At 37.1% G+C, this 23,525-nt stretch overlaps 1 protein-coding gene across 1 annotated transcript; it reads right to left on the reverse strand.

The window, feature by feature from the left end:
• Positions 1–20,620: 20,620 nt before the first annotated feature.
• Positions 20,621–21,454, reverse strand: LOC149052783 (uncharacterized). The gene has a single exon (XM_089181719.1). It carries the CDS (start codon positions 21,452–21,454, stop codon positions 20,621–20,623), a length of 834 nt encoding a protein of 277 aa, XP_089037845.1.
• Between the last annotated feature and the right edge of the window lie 2,071 nt (positions 21,455–23,525).

Below are 23,525 nucleotides of genomic sequence, written 5' to 3' on the forward strand. Positions count from 1 at the left end.
TGTATGATTAAAATTAATACGGACTCCTGGTTAGTTTTGTTACAGTGCAAGGACAAGAGAAACTAGTGGGTGACAAAACTCCCCGCTATCGAGAGGCAACAGGACTATTTTTAGGTCTTCTCTTCTTGTTCTTCTCTTTACGCTAATCACCCTGAGCGAGTTTCTCTCTCTACGGGTAATTAAGCAAAAGTTTAAAGTTCACAGCAGGCATGGACTTAATGTCTCATCCACATGAATTGAACTAACAAGTGAGATCGTCAAATCAAGGAAAAGCCCTCTCAATCAAAACAAAAAAATTCAGAGGGTTTAACTCAGACTGGCTTCTTATACTAAAGATCAACACTGGAATGTTGCTTCTTTCAAATCAGGCCATCACCTGATTATATCAAATTACCGGTATGCTAAAAATTCCCAATCGATTTTTCAAAGAAACAGAGATGTGTGTCTTCATTGATGCACATTAGCAAAAGCGATTTCAAAATATTGTATTCAATATCAAGTAAAATATGGGCCGAAAATTCCCTAGACGCGTTAGAAATGGTTTTAACTTCAAATAATTCTCATATCTAATGAAATACGCGATTCAGTGTGCGGTGCTCCAATTTTCTTAATCGTAAACTATATCCATACTGCTATAGTGTTGTAAGTAAATTTAATTTATAATTGTAATAGAACCGAGTGAAGTCTAATTTCGCTCACTCATGAGTATAATTGAAGATCGAATTGAATGACGCAAAGTCCCGTTACCGATTGATCATAACCATTACAATTTAAGAAGAAAACAAATACATTAACATTTACTTGAGAAAATATCTTCGGTAGAGACACTGTTTTGTGTCCGATTGCCCTGTCCGATTACAACTCTAAAGATTAATTAGTGCTAAAATAAAGCAGTTAAAGGACCAAAATCATTTGAGGACATTATAATGCTATAGCTGGTCGTGGAGGAGAGAGAGGCGAAACTGTTATGTTTTGTTACTTATACAACTCAGAAGTTTCATTACTCCACTGCCTTTGCTTAGTCCCTAAAAAACGCAACTGGTTCTTTACCTTTCTAGATGTAAACCATAAATGGTGCTAATCAAATCCGATTCAATTTCTCACAGATTTCTGTCGCAAGATGGAATTTACATCTTCTCTTTCTTTCCCTGGCAAAAGGCTCATAAACCACTTGATACGAACCGTGGAATCCCCTGTGCAAGACTTCTGCTCAGCTCTATGCTACATGAAACCCAAATGCGTCAGCTATAACGAATTGGTGGCCAGCGGATATCCAGTAATCACAAAATGCGAACTGAATAATTCCACACACAATGAACATCCTCAGGATCTCAAGTCTTAGACAAACTACAGATATAAAGGAACAATGGTGAGTACATTCTTATCCTGTTTGTGCTTTTCGTTTATCCTTGGTTTTGGTGATTTTTGATGGTTGGTTGGTATTCTATCATGGCCAAGCGAATAACATTACTTTTCATGTGGTAGATTAGTATGTCAAGATGGCTCAACCTCGGGTTGTTTGGCTTGTAAATGTTTCGATGGTAAGTTGTTTCGCTTTTATGTTGTTTGGCTGGTTGCGCAATGTTTGTTTGCAATTGGTTTGTATGGTTGACGAGTTGCGTGGCTGGTTGTTTGGTTGATTTGATCTCATGTGACATTTCAATTTTCATTTCAAAGTATCATTACCACTTACCACTTTAATTGGCATATATCTGCGTTTAAACCTCGTTTTCACACCAGAATACTTGTGGACAGACTCCTTACCAACATGATGGCACCTGTCAGACAGGATTTACAGACAAAGGTTACAGATGCCTTTGCCCACCTGAATACAAGGGCACCAATTGCGAGGGAAGAAACGGTAGGTAAAAAAACCTTTTTCCATTTGGTGAAATACTTTTATGAAAAACTCTACCTAACCCTTTAAGTTATTTTTCGATGAATCCAACTGTAAGTCTTATTCAGCCAGCCATTCGTCCGTCTGCTCCTCCAGATGTCTGAATCCCCTTTTGTCCCTCCTGCTTTCCTATCCATCTGTCTGACTAAGCGGCTGGCTGTCTAGGCTTGTATTCTTTTTACCCAACTCACATTCTTTTGTTCAAAATCGATTTACCATATGCTGGTTCTTTTTCCAACAGTAACATGGATACAGATGACGCCATCTACAGTTTGCTTTGGCGCAAGAGATGATTCGTATGGTTTCTTTAGAACTGCCAAGGTGGGTAACATCATTACATTCAAATTAATGTACAAATCTGGTTACGTGACCTGTCATTCATCGAACCCAAGCTATCAATCCAAATGGGGATGCCTTTGGAACCGTCTCATTCCCAACCAAATGGCCACGTTGACAACTGACAAAAACTGTAATCTTCCTCTCCCAAAGATTGATTTCCTATCAGATTATTGGGGCTGCAAGTTTTACAGCCTGCCTTGGGCCACAACCGAATCGCCACAACTGCTCTTTGATAATTTCTCTACCCCCCTGATGGTGGAGACGAACCAAGAATTCCAAATCTGGTACAGCGAGGGCTTGTTCAAATGGGGTTATGGCGATAATGGGTACGAGAAAACGTGTGTTGCAGTGTATGGTTTGTATGTTTGAGTAGTCGCCCAAATTAGAAAGTAAATTGAAGAAGAGAGTGCCAAAATTGTTGTTCACGCCTTTATTACTTCAATATTAGACGACTACAACTCACTACTATATGGTCTACATAAGCGACTACGTTCAAGATTACAATCCGTTTAAAATACAGCAGCTCGAACTCTGTTACACGTACAAGGATATTGATCTTGTGACCCCAATCCTAAAAAAAGCTTCACTAGCTTCCTGTCCGTCACTGTATTGTTTGTAAAATTCTTTCATTGGTCTACAAAGCTATTAATGGAGCAGTGCCTTGCTGCGTCAGTGACTCACTTAATTGTCGCACCTCTAAACGGACACTAAGGTCCTCTTTTCAACACCTTCTGGCGACCCCGGAAACGTATCTTTTTAAAAAAGCTCATAACTCCATTTAGTTTTATTAGATGATAAATATGTTTAATTACCTTAGAATTTTTTCAATTTGTTTATTCCTGTATATAGATAAAGACATTTTTTTTTCTCTTTTCCCCCTTTCTTTTAGCTTTTTTATGATCTTAACGTAAAGCATCATGGACAATTAGTGGGTTTGGCGATGTATAAATATATTTTCTATCATCATTTATAATACATGTACTTATGACATCGGGAAAAAATACTCTAACTTTGGTGAGGTTCCTCTCTTCGATTCAAGAACGAAGGAAAAGAATGCTTGTCCTGGTAAAGGCCCTGCTTGGAATCGAGAATTCATAAGAATGACTTGTGAGATTTTAAGATATGCACCCTAAGTTTGTAGAGATGAAATAAAAAACGTGAATATATGCTAGTCTTTGTCATTCCCGTCGTACTCGTAGGTTTTCCATGGACTTCATAATGATTTTCATATCCAGAATCAAATGATGCTCAGCGAAAAGTAAGGGAGGCAACAAGGTAATTAAGTATTATCAACTGAGTTGATAACCTAAATTAGCCACCGTAAAGTGGCTAAAGCTTACGAGTCGAGCGTTAGCCCGTAGTTACTCGCTCTGACCAAGGGCGAACGCCCTAAACGTCAGCTTTAAAACTCTTTACGGATTCCAATCTACGTTATTAACTCAGTTGCTAAAACTAAATTACCCTATGATACTCTCCCATCCACGCAGCACCAAAATTTCTTTAGAAACGTCCCCCCTCTAATAAAAGGAAGTTGAGTTTCTTCTCCATAAAACACCTTATGCATAAACCTTTTGACTTATTTAGGAAATATCCACAGGGTAACAAATAGAATAAGAAAGATGGTTAGATTTCGAGCCCACTAAAGAAATAAAGAAAGAAATTTTTTCCGTCTCGTCACGAGCGTGGGACAAGAAAAAATTCTGAGTCCCAATAAGAATTGGACCTCAAATCTTCGGACTCCGCCCTCCGATGCTCTACAGCTAAGCCACGGAGAGTCTGTGGTGGGCAAGGCCCACTCCGAAGTTCATGCATGATACGCGTCCTGCAAACTGCTAGGATCAGCAATGTCGTAAGCGTCATGTTTTGTTAATAGAAAAAGGAAGATGGTAAGATTTTGGGCTCGGTAAAGGAATAAAGAAAGATGTTTTTTTCATCTTGTCTCGGGCGTGGGACGAAGAAAAATTCTGAGTCCTCATTAGGAATCGAACCTCAGACCTTCGGATTCCGTGTTCCGATGCTCTACCACTTGGCCACAGAGACTCTATATGACTAGAGACTTCTGTACTCTATTAAAGTTCATATGTGACACCCGTCCTGCATACTGCTACTATCTGGGTAACAAAGGTCAACAAATAGCGTAACAACAGGGTAATTGCTTTCATAAAGAGAAAGTAATGGTCCCTTTATTTCTTTTGTTTTTGTTTTTAAATTCAAGTTTTACAGGAAAAGAAGTGGCCAATATTCGTGGGTCATGTGTAACGAGTAAATTGTCGCGACAAATTTTCGCGGGTAAGTTGTCCCGGGTAAATTGAAAAAAAGGGTCGTTCAGTTAGAAAAAAGCCGTGAGTAAAAGACATTGTCGTAATAAAATCTGCTATTAATCTTACACCTTGAGATTCGAAAAAGAGATGGGGGAGAGAGAAGTCAGCTGTGAAGAGCTGAGAAAAAGGCAAAGGGCAAACAGCATTGAGGGCCTCTGGCCACGGCGAAGATGGACTGAATTATGCTAAATAGTAATATAAATAGCAACACAAAATTAACACCAACACATTTCTTTCTTTAAAACTTAAAGAGTAATAATTCGACAAAAAACTTTTTCGCGAACTGAAGGACGAAAGGTCTTGAAACCACGCAACGAAAATAATGGGTAAGGCGGTGCACGATTTTTCATTTACTTTCCGTTATTCAATATCCTTTCCTATCCAGATTAATAACTCAAACATTTAAAAAATAAACGAATGACATACTGGCACAACGTCTAGCACATATCAATTTCAGATAGTGCACGTTTGTCGTTCCCCGCTTCGCATATGTTGTAATCAAATCGTTTTTCTTTGTTTTCAGATATGGTAGCGGATCACAGAGCAGTTTCGATAGCCTGCATAATTGAAACAGGATCATGACTTTCCTAATAATTTCATGGTTATTATTACCAAAGTTGGCAATAAAATAATTATACGCCGATAAATTCAAACGCGATAAATTTTGCGATGTGTTTATCTTTTTTGCGCGGGATGCATTTTTTGATCTTTCACATTTTGAAAGTATTTGGATCAAAAAGTCCAATAGAACTTGAAGGTTTAAGTTTCTGTTATCCTAAGAATATGGAATGATATTCCCTAAGAGATCTTATTCCTTTTTATTGAGCACAGGGGAAAACAACTATTTGCGTCATTTGCACTAATTTCCACATAGAACTGACAGCTTCTGAGAGCTTTGTTTGATGTATTTTCATGATACGCTTTCCTTCATAATAATAGGTCGGTTTGGGCTGCTTAGTCCACTGCTAGGAGCTGGTGATCGACTTAAAACTTTTAGCACACGTGCAGGGTAGTTATAGAAGACCGTAATCTTGAATTGACTTGCTTGACGTTCGGTAAACTGCCAATAGGACGTAAAGACAGCAAAGTGGCAATAATTCTTAATAAAGAAACCACAACTTTTAGTTTGCAAGACATGTTTCGACATTCTTATGTCATCTTCAGTTGTAAATGCGATTTTAACGGTTGTACATTTGAATTTATATGAAATTACGTTACAAATTACGTCATATTGTTCACGTTACGATTTGAATATTAAATATGAAAAAACGTGACATAGCACGCGCTAGATGGGGAAAGAAGGAGAAAAGAAAAATAATGATAATAATAAGAAAAATTATCATAATAACAGAATCAAAAGGAAAGAGACAGCTCTAGATGTTTCAATTGCTGATTAAGGATGGGTTTGTCCCACTTAATATGCAATGCCTCTTTGATCTTAATTTCGTATTTCGAAGCGGCAGAATCTAAAATGGTGAAACATTCCGTACCACAAGAGTCGAGACAGGCCTTTGATGATTGTAGGTGCTTGTAAATGTGTGAAGTTTTTTCAGACAAGAGGTGCTCACGAACCCGTGTACAGATGTGGCGAGTGGTCTCACCAATATAACTGGCATTACAGCCAGCACACGAAAATTTATAAACGACACGCGAACGTAGACCTGGTGGTACTGAATCTTTCACACTGAACAAGTTTCTGAGCTTAAACGTATTGGAGACTAACTTAATATCTAAATCAGGTCTACAATAACGTTTCAGTAGTTGCCTTAACTTGGTTTGGGCGATGTCAGAAAACCGCCCAACATAAGGAAGTTTAAAATAATGCGAAGAAGGTTTTCCGGAGTTTAATGTGTCGTTATGCGTGGGAGAAGGATTATAGCTCTTGGCCAGATGCCTGGAGATAATCCTGTCTATGACGCTGGAAGGGAAACAATTTTTCCGTAGCAAGAAAATAAGTTTTTGTACATCCTTGTGGAAACCAACCCAGGAATTATTGATCTTATATACTCTGTCAACCAAAGTTCTTATTAAACCTAATTTGTACATCATAGGAGTGAAGCTAAAATAATTCGTCAGAAGACCAGTAAACGTCTTCTTGCGGTAGACGCTAGTAATTATGGATGGATAGACTAAAGAAAAAAAAAGTTCTAAAGAAAACTATTGACGCAAAAGTCTTTAAGGACTAGCTTAAAATACTCTCTTCAAAAATTTCACCAAAAACTTAATGACCCAGTATGGTTGGATTATTGGAAAAATTTGCATAAATGTTGCGTACAACTTGTAAAGTTTCTCTAGTTTGAAAATTTATGGCGCTGCAACGTTCGCTCGTTTGCCATTTATCAATAAAAACTTTGATTTCGAAAGATGCCTCTTAATCTTTTTCGTCGACTTCAAATGCCAAGATCAAAACTTTTTACAGTGGAAGAAATAGTTTTTGCCGTGTTATTTCTGGAAAGAACCTCATTTATACTCACAAAGGCTGGGTGTACATAACAGGTGGCATCTGTAAACAATTAAAAAAGAAATGATAACTTGACTACTCTCCATCTGAGATGTATAACGTTCAACTTTCAAATTTATTTATCTTCCTGGAAGGGTCAATTTATCGCGTTTATACTGAATTTATCAGTAAAACATTTTTAATCTGCTGAGTGATGTCAGGAGACAATGGTACGTTTCATTGCGTATTAGCATAAATTACCTCGACTCGAGGGAAAACAAAACTAACTGCTTCCCTCGGGAACATACATTTAGTGGAGCAAATGCAATTTTTTTTTATAACTTCTCCACTATGACTTAGATAAGACACTTTAAAAAGATTACAGATCGCTTCTCTTTACGGATTTTGTCACATCTCTCCTAAAATAATATCGCTCCGGAGAATTCATGAGAACGCCTTACACGATGATATGCTATTCATCACAATCATAAAGAGATGAAATAAAGAAGCCAGAGTATATGCTGGTCTACTTTCATTTCTTTTCAATTTCTATTTAATCTTGCTTTAAGTTTTTGTTCGTAAGTGGATTTTGGTAACTCGATCTGTTTCAATTTTCCATCACATTTTTTACAACTTTTCATACAGTAGTTAGCTTTCAGGTTTAGGAAACATTTAGGGATGAACCTGGTGTGTTGGAAATTTAGTTTCTACTCCTATTTTCTACTGTACGTTATCTCAAAGTCGTAGTAGTCCTGTAAATGTTCGCATTCTATGAACTTTAATGATCAGTTTGCTCCCCTTAACATTTGTTTGAAAAAGAAATTTACATTCCTTCCGCGAATCCTTTGTCATTCGCGTGAAGTACCTGCAGTTTTGAAATGGACGTTATAATGATTTACACATCCAGATGTAGATGCTACTCAGAGGGAAGTGATCAAAGTAGTTTGTTCGTTCATAAAAGCCCTTATGAAAAAACAGTTTTAGTAAATTATTTAGAAAATAATCCTTGATGAACTCCTTTTTTTTCTTTTCTTTTTTAAGATGGATGATTTGGTGCAAAGTGCGTTTACTTTTCTTAATCCAAGGTTGTTTGTTGAATTTACTTTTGTCAGTAAATGCATATGGTGTTTCTATAATAAACAAAAAAAATAGATGGTTCCCTGTAGATATGGAATTTCCTGTTTCGTGTTCAACACTCACGAGTGAGTGCAGTGAACGAGAAGGGAAATTATCTACGCGCGCCCATCTATTGTGCTTTATGATTAAACGCCAGGGCACATCTGGAAGACAATAATGGTTAGAGTAGGAATAGTGGTAATTAGACCTAATAAATTATTAAGTTCCCCATTATCCCCATAAACATCCTTGTTTACCTTGAAGCTTATCCGCAACTAGAAGAATGCATATACGAAAGAAGGCCTCACTGTCAGTGTGTTACCGTGTGTTAAAGACCTTGGAACCTCGAGAATATGTGAGGACATGTAAATCAACCATTACCAACGTAAGAAATTACCTAAAGCTTGATCGTGAAACTCAAACCACTTTCTTACATAGATATTAAAGTAAATATGTTCATAACTAAACTCAGGGTCAGGAAACAAAGTAAAGAAAACTTGGAGAATCTCGCACAATCATTGATCAAGCTTGAACTTGTCGGGGAAAAGGAATTTAACTTATTTCTGATAAACGACCACCACCACGACCGTTGTGCATTATTGAATTGATAAATAATATCGGAATGTAAAGACTCGAAGTTTTCTTCTGATATTAGTTAACCTTATCATTATTTCAACGCAACGTGGCTGAGATTAGGAATGCCCCAATTTATTTCATAATCCCTCTCAAAAATTGGAAGGTAGAGAATCCAAAAAGAACACTATTCACAGACGCAATTTTTGACAACAGACAATTTTGAAAAACAAGGAAAACAGGTTGTCATAGCTCTCTTAGATATGTTTACACCAAGAGAGGATGCGTCTGTTATAGACACGATATGCAAAAAGACGGTCGTCAGATTCCATGAGAATAAAGGGAGTTTTTAGTAGTTTAGCAGCACCTGATGGAGGGAGGTATCCACACGCCAAATTTTTATAATATTGTTCTAAGGACTGATTTCGGTGTCTGATACGTATGTTAACATGTAAAGATAAATAATTATTCTTAAGAGACCCAATTCTCTTCATCGAGCGAAGCGGATAACATCCATTTGCGTCATTTGCTTTAATTTCCACATAGAACTGACAGCTGCAAGCTTTTTTCTTTAATTTATTTTCATAAAACGGTTGCGTTCACAAAAACTTCGATTTTGGAAGTTTAATCCACTGATGAGGGCTGGTGATCAACTTAAACTTATGCCATGCATGCGGGGTAGAAACAGAAAACCGTTACCTCGAAGTAGGCACAGAATTTGTTTAATTTTTCATGATCGTAGCCTAGAATACGTTATTGAATTATAGAAAAGGTGAGTCGCAGACGGCGAAGAAAGTTTTATCCTTCGATTCACGGATGAGAGCAACCTTATTTATATTTCTCCTCCTTGGTGATACAAAAAGAGTTAAGGTAACAGCAACTAGCAAAGACTAAGTCAAAAACCGACAACGATGGCTTGTCTTGGAAATTAGCATAAATTTCCTCTTTCTATGATCATCGGTCAAAATAACCAAATACGATCATGTGAACTATGAATATGAAGCTTTAAATTTTCAAGGACCTGTATAATGAAGAAAGCGAAAAAAGGTTTATAGAGGAAAATAAATATCTTTTTCATGACTTAGCGATCATGAAAAAAAAAAATCTGCGGATAGCTTTTATTGACGGCTTTTGCTCTGTCTTCCTTAAAATAATATAGTTCAGCATAACAAAACACACGAAAATGCTTTCTAGAAACCTTGTGTCTTCACAAAAGACAAGTGTTCATCAATGCAACCAAATTTTGTTCTCGTTTCATTGTTGTTTTTAACGTTTTTGGGAGGGAGTCGGGGCTAGAGTTAATTATCTAGGGCCCTATAATACAAAAAAATTAGAAATTTAAGATATAACAGCGGTAACAGCGGCATAAAAAAAAAACAAAAAACAAAAAAAATTAAAAGCATTAGTTAAACTTTTCTCTTCCTTAAGCATTTTATGTGTTAACCTTCTTTATCGAAATAGATGTCTCAGCTGAAATAATGAGGAAATCTCTGAGCACGGAATTGAGACATAGAAAATTGTCCTAAATACCTATGTTCTCAGATGGGCAAAGCCGCCCTAAGTGCCACACGGCATAATGGGCATGAGTGAGTGAGTCAGATAGGCAAAAATCCGCAAATCTTCATGTTCCCGTATTCTCCTTAGTGGGCTGGTTAAGTTACAAGACAGCACAGTAAAAGTAAAGTTATAGGGAGAAAAAACCATGGAAACCGTTTCTTCATAAATTCCCGTTCTTGAGAAGACCGAAGAAAATGAAATGGAGGCAATTCATAATTCAAGGCACGAATAAAATTTATTGAATGTTTTGCCGCCTTGTTGTTCTACAAGCCTGCTGCTTAATGTTCTTGCATAATTTTAAGAACCTCAACGCTGTAATGCTTCCGTGATGGCTAAAAGATTCCAAGGATTCTGTTATCGATTATAAAACGACGAATGTAATGCTATTTTTCGCGTGGCTTTGAGGAGTTATCAATGAGTGGTTTTCCTTTAGCGGAAGTAGTACTGCTATGACAGTCAGTGTTTAACTTCCCGAACTGATTATTTCATGAATGCTTGATTAAAAACCAGGCAAATCATAATGAAGACTACAACACACACGATGCTTCGCAAAGGAAATCTTGCAAGTTTCACCACAATATTCTGTATTTCTAACATCTGCATTTCCTTGATTGTTAATTCTATATTCTACATATGCACGTACTTACTTCGTTTCAAGGCGCCAATGAAACACATTTAACGAAAGATGAATCGTAATCGTTGGAAAATAAGTCCACTTGAACTTTATTCGAACAGTTTGGTCTATACGCAATTACAAAAATAGCACGATGTAATTTATCCCCTGCCTAAATAAAGTAATCTCTATGTCATTGAAAACGCGATTAAGACCATTCGACAGTTAAAAGGCAACTATTTGATAACAACTGGAATAGTAAACAGGGCCTTTAGAGCGACGCTAAATGAGTTCCTTAAAAAATACACGCCTCCTAGCTGAGGCAAACCCATGTCTTGAAAGCTGTCTTCGAAACAATTTCACAATTCTCTACTGGAACATTTTCTTGAATTCTTGTTCTCTTATTAGTTTTGGAGTTTCCTTAGATAAACACTGAATTATTTGAGAACTTGAAGGAAATCTTTCTAAAAAACGTTTAAAAGCTACTTTGGACCGAATTTGATGTTTCATAATAATAATTTGTCAAAGAAACCTGCTGAAAATTACGCTCATTGCAAAATTTGAGATCGTGATGACATTTGCGCGGTTTTTCCTAAACAAATATTTGATCTTTGCCATAGTTCAGTGACATTGTAGAAGGAAAAAGGAAGTTCTTATCGAAAGTTAATCATTGTTTTGGCCTGAAACCAGGTGTTTCTATGGTAACCATAGCTACCATATTGTTACAAAAGAAAGCACTTTTACCTCAAAAGAAGTGAGGGACCAAAGAGCTTTGCATCTTGAGAGGTAAGACTTGATTATATCGAAAACACCGATGGATGATTTGAGTAATACTTTCCCCAGAAAATTTATATTCTTTACGGAAAGGATATTTAGCCGCGGCTGCTTTAATTCTGCATACCAAAGGAAAAAAGGTTGGCTTCACTCCCAAATAAGGGTATGGTGCGATTTTAAAAGAAATTTATCTTGAGGTCTTTTTCAACGAAAGCAGATTATCAATACTCGAGGTTTACTAACTGAACCTTTACATGATTACTTCTATGCACCACAAAAGTTCTGGTAAATAATATGTTGCTCTGTTTATCTAAAAAATTACCAAAAGGTCGCTAAAGTCTGATCCCCTGCTAAGATGTTGAATGTCTTAAGAACAACCTAGAAAGGATTATTCATCAGATATAGTTTGAAAGCCTTGTATTTGAATCTTTCTTACCCTTTTGGTTACTGAACTTTGTAGATGAATAGAGGGTTTAAACAATCTTCGGGATTTTTATTTCATAACTCTATGAGGATAATCAGCAGCTTATAAATGTTAATTAGCCAACTTGTTAAAGGTTGTATTTTTTCTCGTTCATAATGAGACTATGTTATTTAATCTGAATTTGTTGTCGAGTTTGAGTCGTTGTCACTTTTGGGAACCAATATTTCGAAATGAAGATTTTAATGCTTGAACATTCGTTTCTCTATGGGGGCGTAAAATGATCAGGCCTATCGAGAGGACATTTCAAAATGTTTTAAGCAGATCAAAGTTATCATTCCACAGAAACTGAAGGAGCCTTCAAAATTAAAGTTTAATGTTAAGAGCTGTGCTGATCTTCCTTGACGATTGGCATCCTATCGAGCCTTGTGCAAATTGTTTCCTCACATCATGAACTAGAAAGTGCCTGAACAAATTTACAGCAAAGGTTTTAATGTACGTGTAGTATTATTGCTATATGGCTTCATCTGGTCTCAAACAAGTTTTGTTGAGGGAAAACTCGTCTTTTTTCTTTCTATGATCCTATTCTCAATATTTTCAGATTCAGCTCAAGCAAAGAAGTATGTGGTGGCTGTTCGGCCATTTAAGATTCGTCCTTTTCGCTTCTACCATGGGGTTTGTCGCAGCTAACGATCAATGTGGGACAGAAATAAACATACAAGGAATGGCTCTCGAGGGTCATGTCTTCAAAAGGTGGTCACTGGCAGCTCCTCACCTTTGCGATATCAAATGTGGACAAGAGATTGCGTGCCAAAGCTACAACTACAATCGAAAATACCAAATATGTGAACTAAATAACCGCACCAAGGAGGCGAGACCAGAGAATTTCCTTTCAGCACCCGCGTGGTTTTACATTCGGCGATTGAACGGCAGAGGTAAGAAATCAAATGTCTCTCTATCTGTGTGATTTCTATTTCTCTTAAATCTTCTCCATCCTCAGCCTGGTTCCTTCTCACCTGGAAGAGCTAAGAATATGAAGTAAATGTAAAACATATCTTTACTGCAGCTCCCTTAGGTTCTATCCCTGAATTACCGGCGCTGTCTTGTCACGAAATAAAGGCGAGTGAAGGTAAATACACCGTAAGCGGCAAGTACTGGCTGGATCCAACTAGGAAAGGAAAAGCAAAACTGATTTACTGTGATATGGTTAACGAAGGTAGGTCCTATAACTTTGCTTCAGTTATTTTATTTTGTGGCGAGTTATCAGCATCATGAAATTACTATAAATTATACTATTATTGATATCATTATCGTAATATTTGGTTTGCATCAGTTCTAGTGAGGATGCCTCTCAAGTTGCTCTAACTTAGTCACCGCCTCTCTTTCTACATTCTAGATATGGATGAATGTAAATTTAACATCAGTGACTGCGACGTGAATGCAAACTGCACTAACACAGATGGTTCTTAAAAATGCACATGTAAAGTGGGATACATCGGCGATGGACGCTCATGTTCAGGTAGTTTGGATATTTCCATATATAACTAATATTTGTCAATCGTTTCATAATTTTAAGCAGCGTTATCCATGTATGTTTATGCACAGAGTTACTACGATAGAGTTACTACGATCTACATATTTTGTTGCATATTTTGCAATGATAAGAGGAATTATATAACTATGAGTCATAAAAATGATAAAGTGCAAAATTTATCAATGGTTTCTCAGATATTGACGAGTGTAGAGGAAATCACTATTGTCACGTGAATGCTACCTGCACGAATACCAAAGGATCGTACGCTTGTACTTGTCACCCCGGATATACTGAAAATGGAGGCGACTGTAAAGGTACTTGATACGTTTCTTTTGTAACCATTCCCATTGGGAAGAAAAGCACTATCATCTTTGCAAGACTTGTTTTACCAGCATACCTTGTATAAAAAAGAGATGAATGTAGGCCTGAAGACAATGGCTATAATGACACCATTGTATTCAATAAACAGTCAGTGGTAAAAAATCTCAACTGGCAAAGGAGACTTGATGGATAGGCTTACAGGAAAGAAAACCGGATTTGAAATTGGGTAAACTGAGAAAAAATGTGGTAAGTGGTAATGTGAAGTGCTCACGTCTAGAACCAAAAGACAAAGGCTTCTCAGCTTATGCTCGGCAACTTTTCTCCAATTACAATTTTTTTTATGTTTATGATTTTACAGATATTGACGAGTGTAAAGGAAATCACTCTTGGCACGTGAATGCTGCATGCATGAACACCCTTGGATGACATGTATGTCAATGTCACGCTGGATATACCGAAAGGAGCAAACTGCACAGGTAAATTTAATCTCTTCTCTACAATATGTAGAATAGTCCTGCATGACACGTTCGACTACAGTGCCGCGCCGTTCAGCTGCGTTGCAAGACAATTAGACGATTTATCACGAAGAAACTTGGTCATTTTGTCCAGACGTGTTCACCTCCTCGAGTGTTCAAGTCGCTATCTTATGAGAATATAAACTGTTACAATCTCTTGGTATCGAGTTAAACAAGAAAAGAGAAGTTACATGACTGAAAGCAACCATGTACTATTTTGATTATCATATAAACACGATAGGCCTTTTCTGAGAATGAAAAGTGACTTTTTAAAAGGATGATATGATAGGTTTCACAATCCGCGAAAAAAAGTCGTAAAGCGCGTCGGCGATAAGGGTCAAGATGAAAAAATGCGTTGAATCATTACAGAAACGGAGAAAGGGCGTAACTTTCTTTTCACAAAATTCTCAGTTGACTTTTTCCTTACCGAAAGAAAAATATTTTCATGTAAAAGACAAAAATTAGCCTTTACAAAGAAAAAAATAGAATTTTTTAAAGAATGAAATTAGAATTTTCACAATCCGCGAGAAAAAAGTCTACCAAGGAAGGCTAGCAAAGGCTAATCTTTGACGATTGATATCCGACTACAGTTTGGAACGGTGTCTCGAGAGAGATTCCGCTACAGTGGAAGTTTTTCAGTTTAGTCTAAAAGATAATTAATTTGTCAAAATGATAAATAACTTAATGCTCTTTCACATCATAAAAGTTTAAAAAACGAATGTATATCTCACTCGTGTAACCACTAACGTTGTATAATTTTTCTTTTCTTTCCCGTTTTTTTAGATATTGATGAATGCCAAAAAAATACTCACAATTGTCACCTGAACGCTACTTGTCAAAACACAAATGGATCCTTTGTGTGCACCTGTTTATTTGGATTTAACGGAGATGGACGGAACTGCACAGGTAAAGGCCTTTAGATTGTAATTGCCTCGTTACGACTTTATTTGTTTGCTTGTGTTTTTATTTTTAACTGTTTGTTTATTTAGTACGTACCTTCCCTGTTTGTTTGTTTTGATAAAGTAATTACCCTTGCCTTAATATTTTTTACCAAAGAAAGAAAATGATCCCAATTGAAAGCAAGAGGACGAAATGGACTCAATGCTCAAAATAAGGAGGTTTATAGATGTATCATACTCCAAGAATCGTGATTGAAAGCCTGGGTTTTCAAGGGTTTTCGAAGTAAAAATGAAAAGAAAAAACTTCAAAGGTACAAAGTTTCGAGTGCGGGGAAAATTTGATATGTAATTTGCGGAAATAATTTACATATATTAGCAATTATTATTGCTCAAAACGTTCCTCACGTCGTTGTTTTCAAGGTAATAATTTTCATCATCAAGTAACACGCTTTTAGCTATGTCTTTTTTTTTGCCTTCGATAATTTTTCTTAATTTCTCCAAATTCTTAATTTCTACGCAAAAAAAATGCAATGAAAAATAGAAGTCACCGTGCTCGTTCAAGAGCTAAAAAGCATTGTAACTGTTTGCACGGTCTGTTTATTGAAAAGCAATACCATGTTCTCGGAATGCGTGCGCTTATTTGCCTGATTACGTGATTTTTATGTGCATTACAGGATGCCCAGTGCAATACTGAGGAATCACCTTTAGACTGATAGTAATATTCAGTTTGCTTTGGTTATTTAAATAGTAATTAATGGAAGAATATTTGTCCAAATAGGGAAAACGTAGACAAATTTGAGTGTAGCCGACGAAACTACGAGCATAGTATAAAGTCGAAATTAAAGACTTTTGCAGACAGAAATCCAACAGCACTTAATGCAATACTAAGAGTGACTTAGGAAGAAGATTTTGTTAGTCACTGGAAAAGGCTCGAACAAAACTGCACTAACCAAAAAACTTTACAAGGCGCGATGAGCGATTCAACTTCTCAATTATGTCTTTGGGCTGTTAAATCGGGCAAGGTTTCGTCAATTTAAAGAAAAAGGTTAATTACAGTAACGCTCATTTCCAATTTAATCAAACTCCTCCTCTCGAAGTTCTTTCCTTAAGGAGTTGCATATTTCAAACACTTTCGGTATTTTCTGTCAAATTTGCCAAAGCTGAACAGTTTCATTTACACGGTGCTGGCACTTACCGCGAGTTTCAACTTTACTTTTTACAACCCGAATTTTTTATTGGTTTATTTGTTGTCAGATGCACGATTTGATTGGCTATTAGGAAACACTGTCGTCCAAAGCAAGTGTTGAGAAAATATTTATCAGTCATGATATAAACAAACAATATTTACCTTCCTCTGTAACGTTATTGGAGAGATATGCTTATAATATATAGGGCACTTTTTCCCGTGTTTACATTTTCTCATTTAAACACTCGAGGCTAGGAAATTTCTTGAAAGTTATGCAAACCCTTGACTGCGTATCGGGTTCGCATAACTTTCCCAAATTCTCCTAACCTCCTCTCGTGTTTAGATGAGAGTTTGTAAACACGGAAAAAAAGGTTCTCTATTGCTTAAGCAGTAATCGGCTCTAAATGAAGTTGTAATTGCATATCTGCTCAGTTTGTAGAAAAACCAGTTACTTCAGTACAATTCCATTACGACACAGAAAACTTTTTCACGGTCAAATAATTCTAGCCCAGGGAAATTTTTACGGGAGCACCTATTAACAATTTTGATGGCTTTACATTCATCAACAACCTTTTTTTGTTGTAGGCAGTCGATGATTGCAGGGCTGTATGAAAAGCGATCACCGAACGATCGCGCCACAGTCATGCATTGAAATTAGTTGAGTATGGTAACTTTTAAAGGATTTTGTATTGAGGCTCTATGACAAACTCGGCTATTTTGTACTCATTCAATAAATAGAGAATAATACTTGGGTGCGCTTTGATTTGGAATTTCTCTTCGAATATTCAACTTGTTATCTCGTGAGTGAGAGCAGCGAACGAGTAAAGTATCGACCAAGAGAATATAAACTGTTATAATCTCTTGGTATCGAGATAAACACGAGAAGAGAAGTTCCATATCTGCAAGCGACCATCTATTATTTTGTTTATCATGTAAACACAATAGGCCTTTACTGGCAAGAAAATTTCGTCTTTTTTAAAATATGAAATTATAGGTTTCACAATCCGCAAAAAAAGGCGTATAGCGCGTCGGCGATAAGGCTCAAGATGAAAAAATGCGTTGAACCATTACAGAAACAGACAATGGGCGTTGCTTTCTTTTCACAAAATTCTTAGTTATTGACTTTTTCCTTACCGACAAAAGAAATATTTTCATGTACACGGCCGAAATCGGCCTGTGGCAAATCTTCCAGTTGTCGATTTCCGTTCTCAGCCACGAGAAATACCATTACCCAGGCCAAGGACCTAACTTTAGGTTTATTTTCTCGTATTTGTTTTACTTCCCCTTCTAGGAAAGATTGAGGTTAGAAATACGAATTTTTCTCTTTTTTTTAGCAGCCATGATTCGAGAAAATATCGATATGCAACCCTGGATTGAGAACGGTCATCGCTTTGCCATTCATTTATTAACCTGACACAGCTGATTAGTGATATCAAACACATGTAAAAAATTATCGTAATATTACACGCGCGTTCAACAAGGATTTCCTGGCTCTTCTCTGGGCGGGAAATCGTTTCAAACCACCGCACGCTATATAATAGCTTTTTTTTCTTAAGCTTTCTTACAACGTAACATATAAAACATCGCATTAACCGAAATTCAACTTTTTAGCCGATCCGTGCTATGGTTATAGAAACTTGAGCGATGCTGACAGAAAGAGCACTTACAACACACCCTACGGTGGAGAAAAATGTGACGACGAATCCTCATCCTTAATATTCGGGAAATGGTATCGTTTCGTGGGAGATGCAGGAACAAAAATGCCAACCCGGTGCGTACCGGATTATAGATGTGGTGCGCTCTTATCAGGCTGGCTGAAAGGTGGTCACCCCACATTGCCAGATGGTGAGGTTTCCTCCAAGGTCTGCTTTACCGTGATTATATGCAAGTTGTTTACCATGTTAAGTCACGATTTTCATCAGCATCATCATTTACGAGGATTTTTAAATCGTGTTAGGTGTGTTATGGATAGGGACTGTAAATAATTTCTAGAGTTCTTAGTCACTATGACATTGATACTCAAAATTTCTGATGACATAGCAAGGAAAACTAGAACATTATATTAGTCTACGTAATTATGAACTATTTGAAATACATTGTGAATGATTATAATTTAAGGACTCAGTCAACTAACAGCAGTAGTTTCTATTGTTGGAAAAGACCGAATATCTAGGCAATTCTACCGAAAGATAGCTCAATACTGTGATATACTTCAAAGATTTTGTATTTTGAGGAGATTTGGAGGAACTAGAACTCCAAAAACCTGCATGGATAGTTATAAATGTGGTAAAGCCAACCCAGGCTGGTTAACCCTTTGACTCCCAGAGGCGATTAACCTGTTACTTCTCTCTACAAATTCCATTCATTATCTAGGAAATAGGTAATGAGAATACATGTATCCACAAATAAAATGATTTTATCATCTTGGTAACAGACCATCAACAAAAGTAGGGAGTTTTTTCTCGATTTAAACTTGACGTGCGGAGAACAAGCTTTGAACCTGTTCCTTATTCAGACACCTCATTAATTAGTCCAAGCCACATCCTTTATTCCATGTCTACTGGCTTCAGTGACGGCAAAGGAAGGGTAAAGAATTATATTTTGATCTTCTAGGAAAAACAATAAAACCTCTTCCTTTAGTCGATCATCATCTGGTCAAATAATTTTCAAAACCTAGAAGCGCAATTATAACACTGTTTACAGCTATCTCATTAGCGAAATATTTCGCATGCTGTTCAATCAATATTTTCAATGAGTTTTATTTACCTTAATCAGACCGAATGCCGCCTAAGCTAAATTCTGAGCCAATCACAGGCCCTGCAAGGCACAAAGTCGCAAAGAAAATCCACATCTCCCTATTGTAAGATTAGAAATCTCTGCATACAGAAGAAGTAAACAAACATCAAATCTTTTGAGAGGTCACAAGCGATGATCCTACATAGCGGCTCAATTTAGTCTTTACCATGGCTTTTCCAGAAAATTTTGCTTCTTGGTCGCTCTGTTGTCTTTATTGACAATTAAATTTGCGGGTGAAGAAGGTGAGTTATAATTTCATTTCCGCCGAGCTGATATAAAATCATTACAGTTCAACTAAGTCAGACTCACATTCGATTTCATATTCGTTATTTTCAGTTTTTTTTTCAGATATAAAGGTTACATGGTCAAATAGACTTGAGACCGTTCAGCCTAAACTTACTTATCAAAACTCTAAGATAATTGTTGAAAAAATTTTGGATGTCACATGAACGATAAGTCAAAGGCCGGCGTATTGATTTTTGGTAAATAATAATAACATTTTTTTCTGTTTAGTGCTGTTAAAACAACTCAAATTCTAAGCCTCCAATCGCAGCCCACGCATAAAAAACGCAGGTCTCCCTATTATATGATTAAAATCAAAACGGACTTCTGATTAGTCCTGTTACAATGCAAAGATAAGAGAAACTACTGGGTGACAAAACCCCCCTCTATCGAGAGGCAACAAGGCTCTTCTTCGGTCTTCTCTTCTTCTTCTTCTCTTTACGCTAATCACCCTGAGGGATTTTCTCTCTATGAGTAGTTAAGAAAAAGTTTAAAGTTGAGAGCAAGTGTGGACTTTCTTTGTCTCATCCGCATGAATCGAACTAACTGGTAAGATCACCAAATAGCAATAATAATAATAATAATAATAATAATAATAATAACAGTTTATTAAACTCTCTTGCAGTACCTTATTGATTTACGCGTTATAATACAATGAAAACTCAATGAGATCAACTATTTACATGACTGTATATGTTAAGTACAAATTATATGCACCACACCAGAACATGTATCACATTTGTTAGAAATACTTAAAAATACTTAAAAGTGAAAAATTATTCGGTGCGCTTTGTTCTACAGGTAGTAACGTTTCTGTAAAAGTACCGCTGGTCTGATTTGTGCCTTAAAGTGTAGGGACAGGTACTGTCTAGGCGTGTTGGTAGAAGAGGATGAAGAGGGTGGTTTAAGTCCTTCATCTTGTACATATACTCTTTACATATCTTATCTCTTCTATACGCAAGAGTCTTCACTCGTGCTAACTCGAGGGCATCTGAGTAGCTATCAGCACACGGGAAAATATCTTAAGCGCCTTTTTCTATATGGATTCAATTATGTCAGGCAGATAACCTGAAATGGATTGCCACAACGGCACCGTGTACACTAGAAGAGATCTAACAGAACTTGTATATACATCTAACATGCTACCTTGGTCAACGCCGGCTCGACATAGAATATATAGGGAGTAGAGCTTCTTGCAAGCTTTTTTATATATGTAGTCAACATGACTATTCCACCTAAGGTCGCTATCGATAAATACTCTTAGAATCTTGTAAGTCGATACACGTTCTATACAGTTGTTACCAACAACTAATGGTCTGAGAGTAAAGTTAGGATATGACATAAAGTTAATTAACATCTCTATACATTTAATAGAGTTTAGACTCATGTTGGGATCCATAGAGAATTTGTGAATGTCAGATACAATCGAATTGAGCAGACTGATAGAGTTCCTGGGTAGTATTTCTATGGCAGACATATCATCCACAAACTTGACTCTGAAATGCCAATCAGCTGAAAGATTGTTTGTCATTATTGCGAAAAGTATCACTCCTAGTTTTGTTCCCTGAGGCATACTCTCTGCCTGCTCTCTGTCTGTTAGGAACGCCGCAATCCAACTGATGAGCGCGGGATCAACCTCTAGTTTTTGCAACTCAGTCATTAAGATGTTATGGTCAATTAGATCAAAGCCTTTCGAGAAGTCAGCGAAGAAGACCCGGGCTCCTAGATGAGCATAATCTACTTCCTCGTAAATGGCTTGTAACATGAATAGAAGAGCATCTGTTGTCGAGTGGCCTCTACGCGCAAACTGTCGCGGGTCGATTTTCCCATGTAATTGTGGCAGTAGTTTATTGCCCGTGAATCTCTCCATGACTTTAGCCAGAGTACACGTGAGTGATATCGGGCGCAGTTCGCTCTTTATTTCTCTTGGTGGGTTTACCTTCGGGATTGGGATGATGATGGAAGATTATAGAGGTGATGGGATGTATCCCTCCTTAAGAGACTGGTTATAAATGTTTCGGAACTAGCTCGTGTACAAAGTTCTTAAACAGTTTATTTGGGATGTTGTCGGGTCCTACAGCTTTCGCAACGTTAAACGTCAGGGATCGGAACACTTCCTCTTTGGAGAACAAAAGTTCCTGTGGTACTAGGCTTGGGGGAGAATCACCGGTCAAAGGTGTAAATTGGTCTGTAAGACTTACAAAAAGTCATTAATCTTATTTGCAAGTAATTTGGTATTCACGGTATCCCCAAGAAATTGATGATATCACTCCTGCTAAGTGTCTTGGCATGGAGTGACTTTACTTGCCTCCACCACTTACTGGAATTAGTGGATTCCACTTGAGCAACTTTATCATGACAGTAGTGATTTTTAGCTTTTTTGACCTCTTCCTGGACTTTGTTCCTCCAAAATTTGTAATTCGAAGAGTCCCTTCCATGTCTGAGAAATGCAGATTGTCTTTTGCGAATCCAAGATTTCAGTTTTTTAGAGATCCAGGGACGGTCAGTTGTGCGTTTCTTAACTACTTTTCGTGGAAGGAAGGAATCAATAGCAAAAGTAAGTTCCAGCATCAACAGCCTGAACTTGACTTCACAAGACTCAGTATTAAGAACCGAGTACCAATCCTTCTCGGTCATCCATCGCCCCAGTGCACTCCATGCACTGTCGCGCATATCGCGTGACTCTATTTTCTTAATGACCGGTTTGTGTTCGGATGATATCATTGGTCTGGCCAACATGGTATAATGATCAGATGAAGCGACTTTGGGCAATTGCGATAATCAAGGATACTAAAAAGCCTCCTCAGTCAAAACAAAAAAATTCAGAGATTTTAACTCATGATAAAAATCAATGCTGGAACGTTGCCTCTTCCAAACTGGGCCATTGCCCGATTATACGAAGTTACCGGTATGCTAAGAATTCCAAATCGATTTGTCAAAGAAACAGAGATATGTGTCTTCAAAGATGCACATCAGCAAAATCGAATTCAAAATATATTTTATTCCATATCAGATAAATATAGAGTCGTAGAATGCCCTAGACGCATTAGAAATTGTTTCAACTTCAAATATTTCTCATTTCTAATGAAATACACGATTCAGTTTGTTGTGCTCCAATTTTCTTAGTTGGAGACTATATCCATACTGCTATGGTGTTGTTCGTAAATTGAATTTATAATTGTAACAGGACCGAGTGGAGTCTAATTTCGCTCTTTTATGAGTATAATTAAAGACCGAATTGGACAACTCGAAGTCCCGTTACCAATTAATCATAACCATTGCAATTTAAGAAAATACATATGCATGTGTATTTACTCTACTTTCGGTAGAGACACTGCTTTGTAGGGTAAGTGGTTGTTGCTAGGTTATTGTAATAATCAACTCTGTAAATGGGGGATTTAGCAGAGTGGACTTAATATGTTTGGCCGCTTTAACTGTCCGATTACAGGTGTCCAATTACGGTCGACTGTCCGATTATAACTCTACAGATTAATTAGAGCTACAATAAAGCGGCTAACAGGACATTGAGGGCATTGTAATGGTTATGACTGGTCTTGGAGGAGAGAGAGGCGAAACTGTTATGTTTTGTTACTTAAACAACTCGTAAGTTTCATTACTCTATTAGCTTTGCTTGGTCCCTAAAAAACGCAACTGATTCTTTGCCTGTCTATACTACACCATAAATGGTGCTAATCAAATCTGATTTAATTTCCCAAAGATTTCTGCAAAATGGAATTTACATCTTCTCTTGCTTTCCCTGGCAAACGGCTCATAAACCACCTGATACGAACCGTAGAATCCCCTGTGCAAGACTTCTGCTCAGCTCTATGCTACGTAGAACCCAACTGCGTCAGCTATAACGGATTAGTGACCAGCGGATCTCCAGTAATCACAAAATGCGAACTGAATAAATCCACACACAATGAACTTCCTCAGGATCT

Source organism: Pocillopora damicornis, chromosome 1 (assembly GCF_964200805.1).
Source record: "Pocillopora damicornis chromosome 1, jaPocDami1.2, whole genome shotgun sequence".
Classification (NCBI taxonomy): domain Eukaryota; kingdom Metazoa; phylum Cnidaria; class Anthozoa; order Scleractinia; family Pocilloporidae; genus Pocillopora; species Pocillopora damicornis.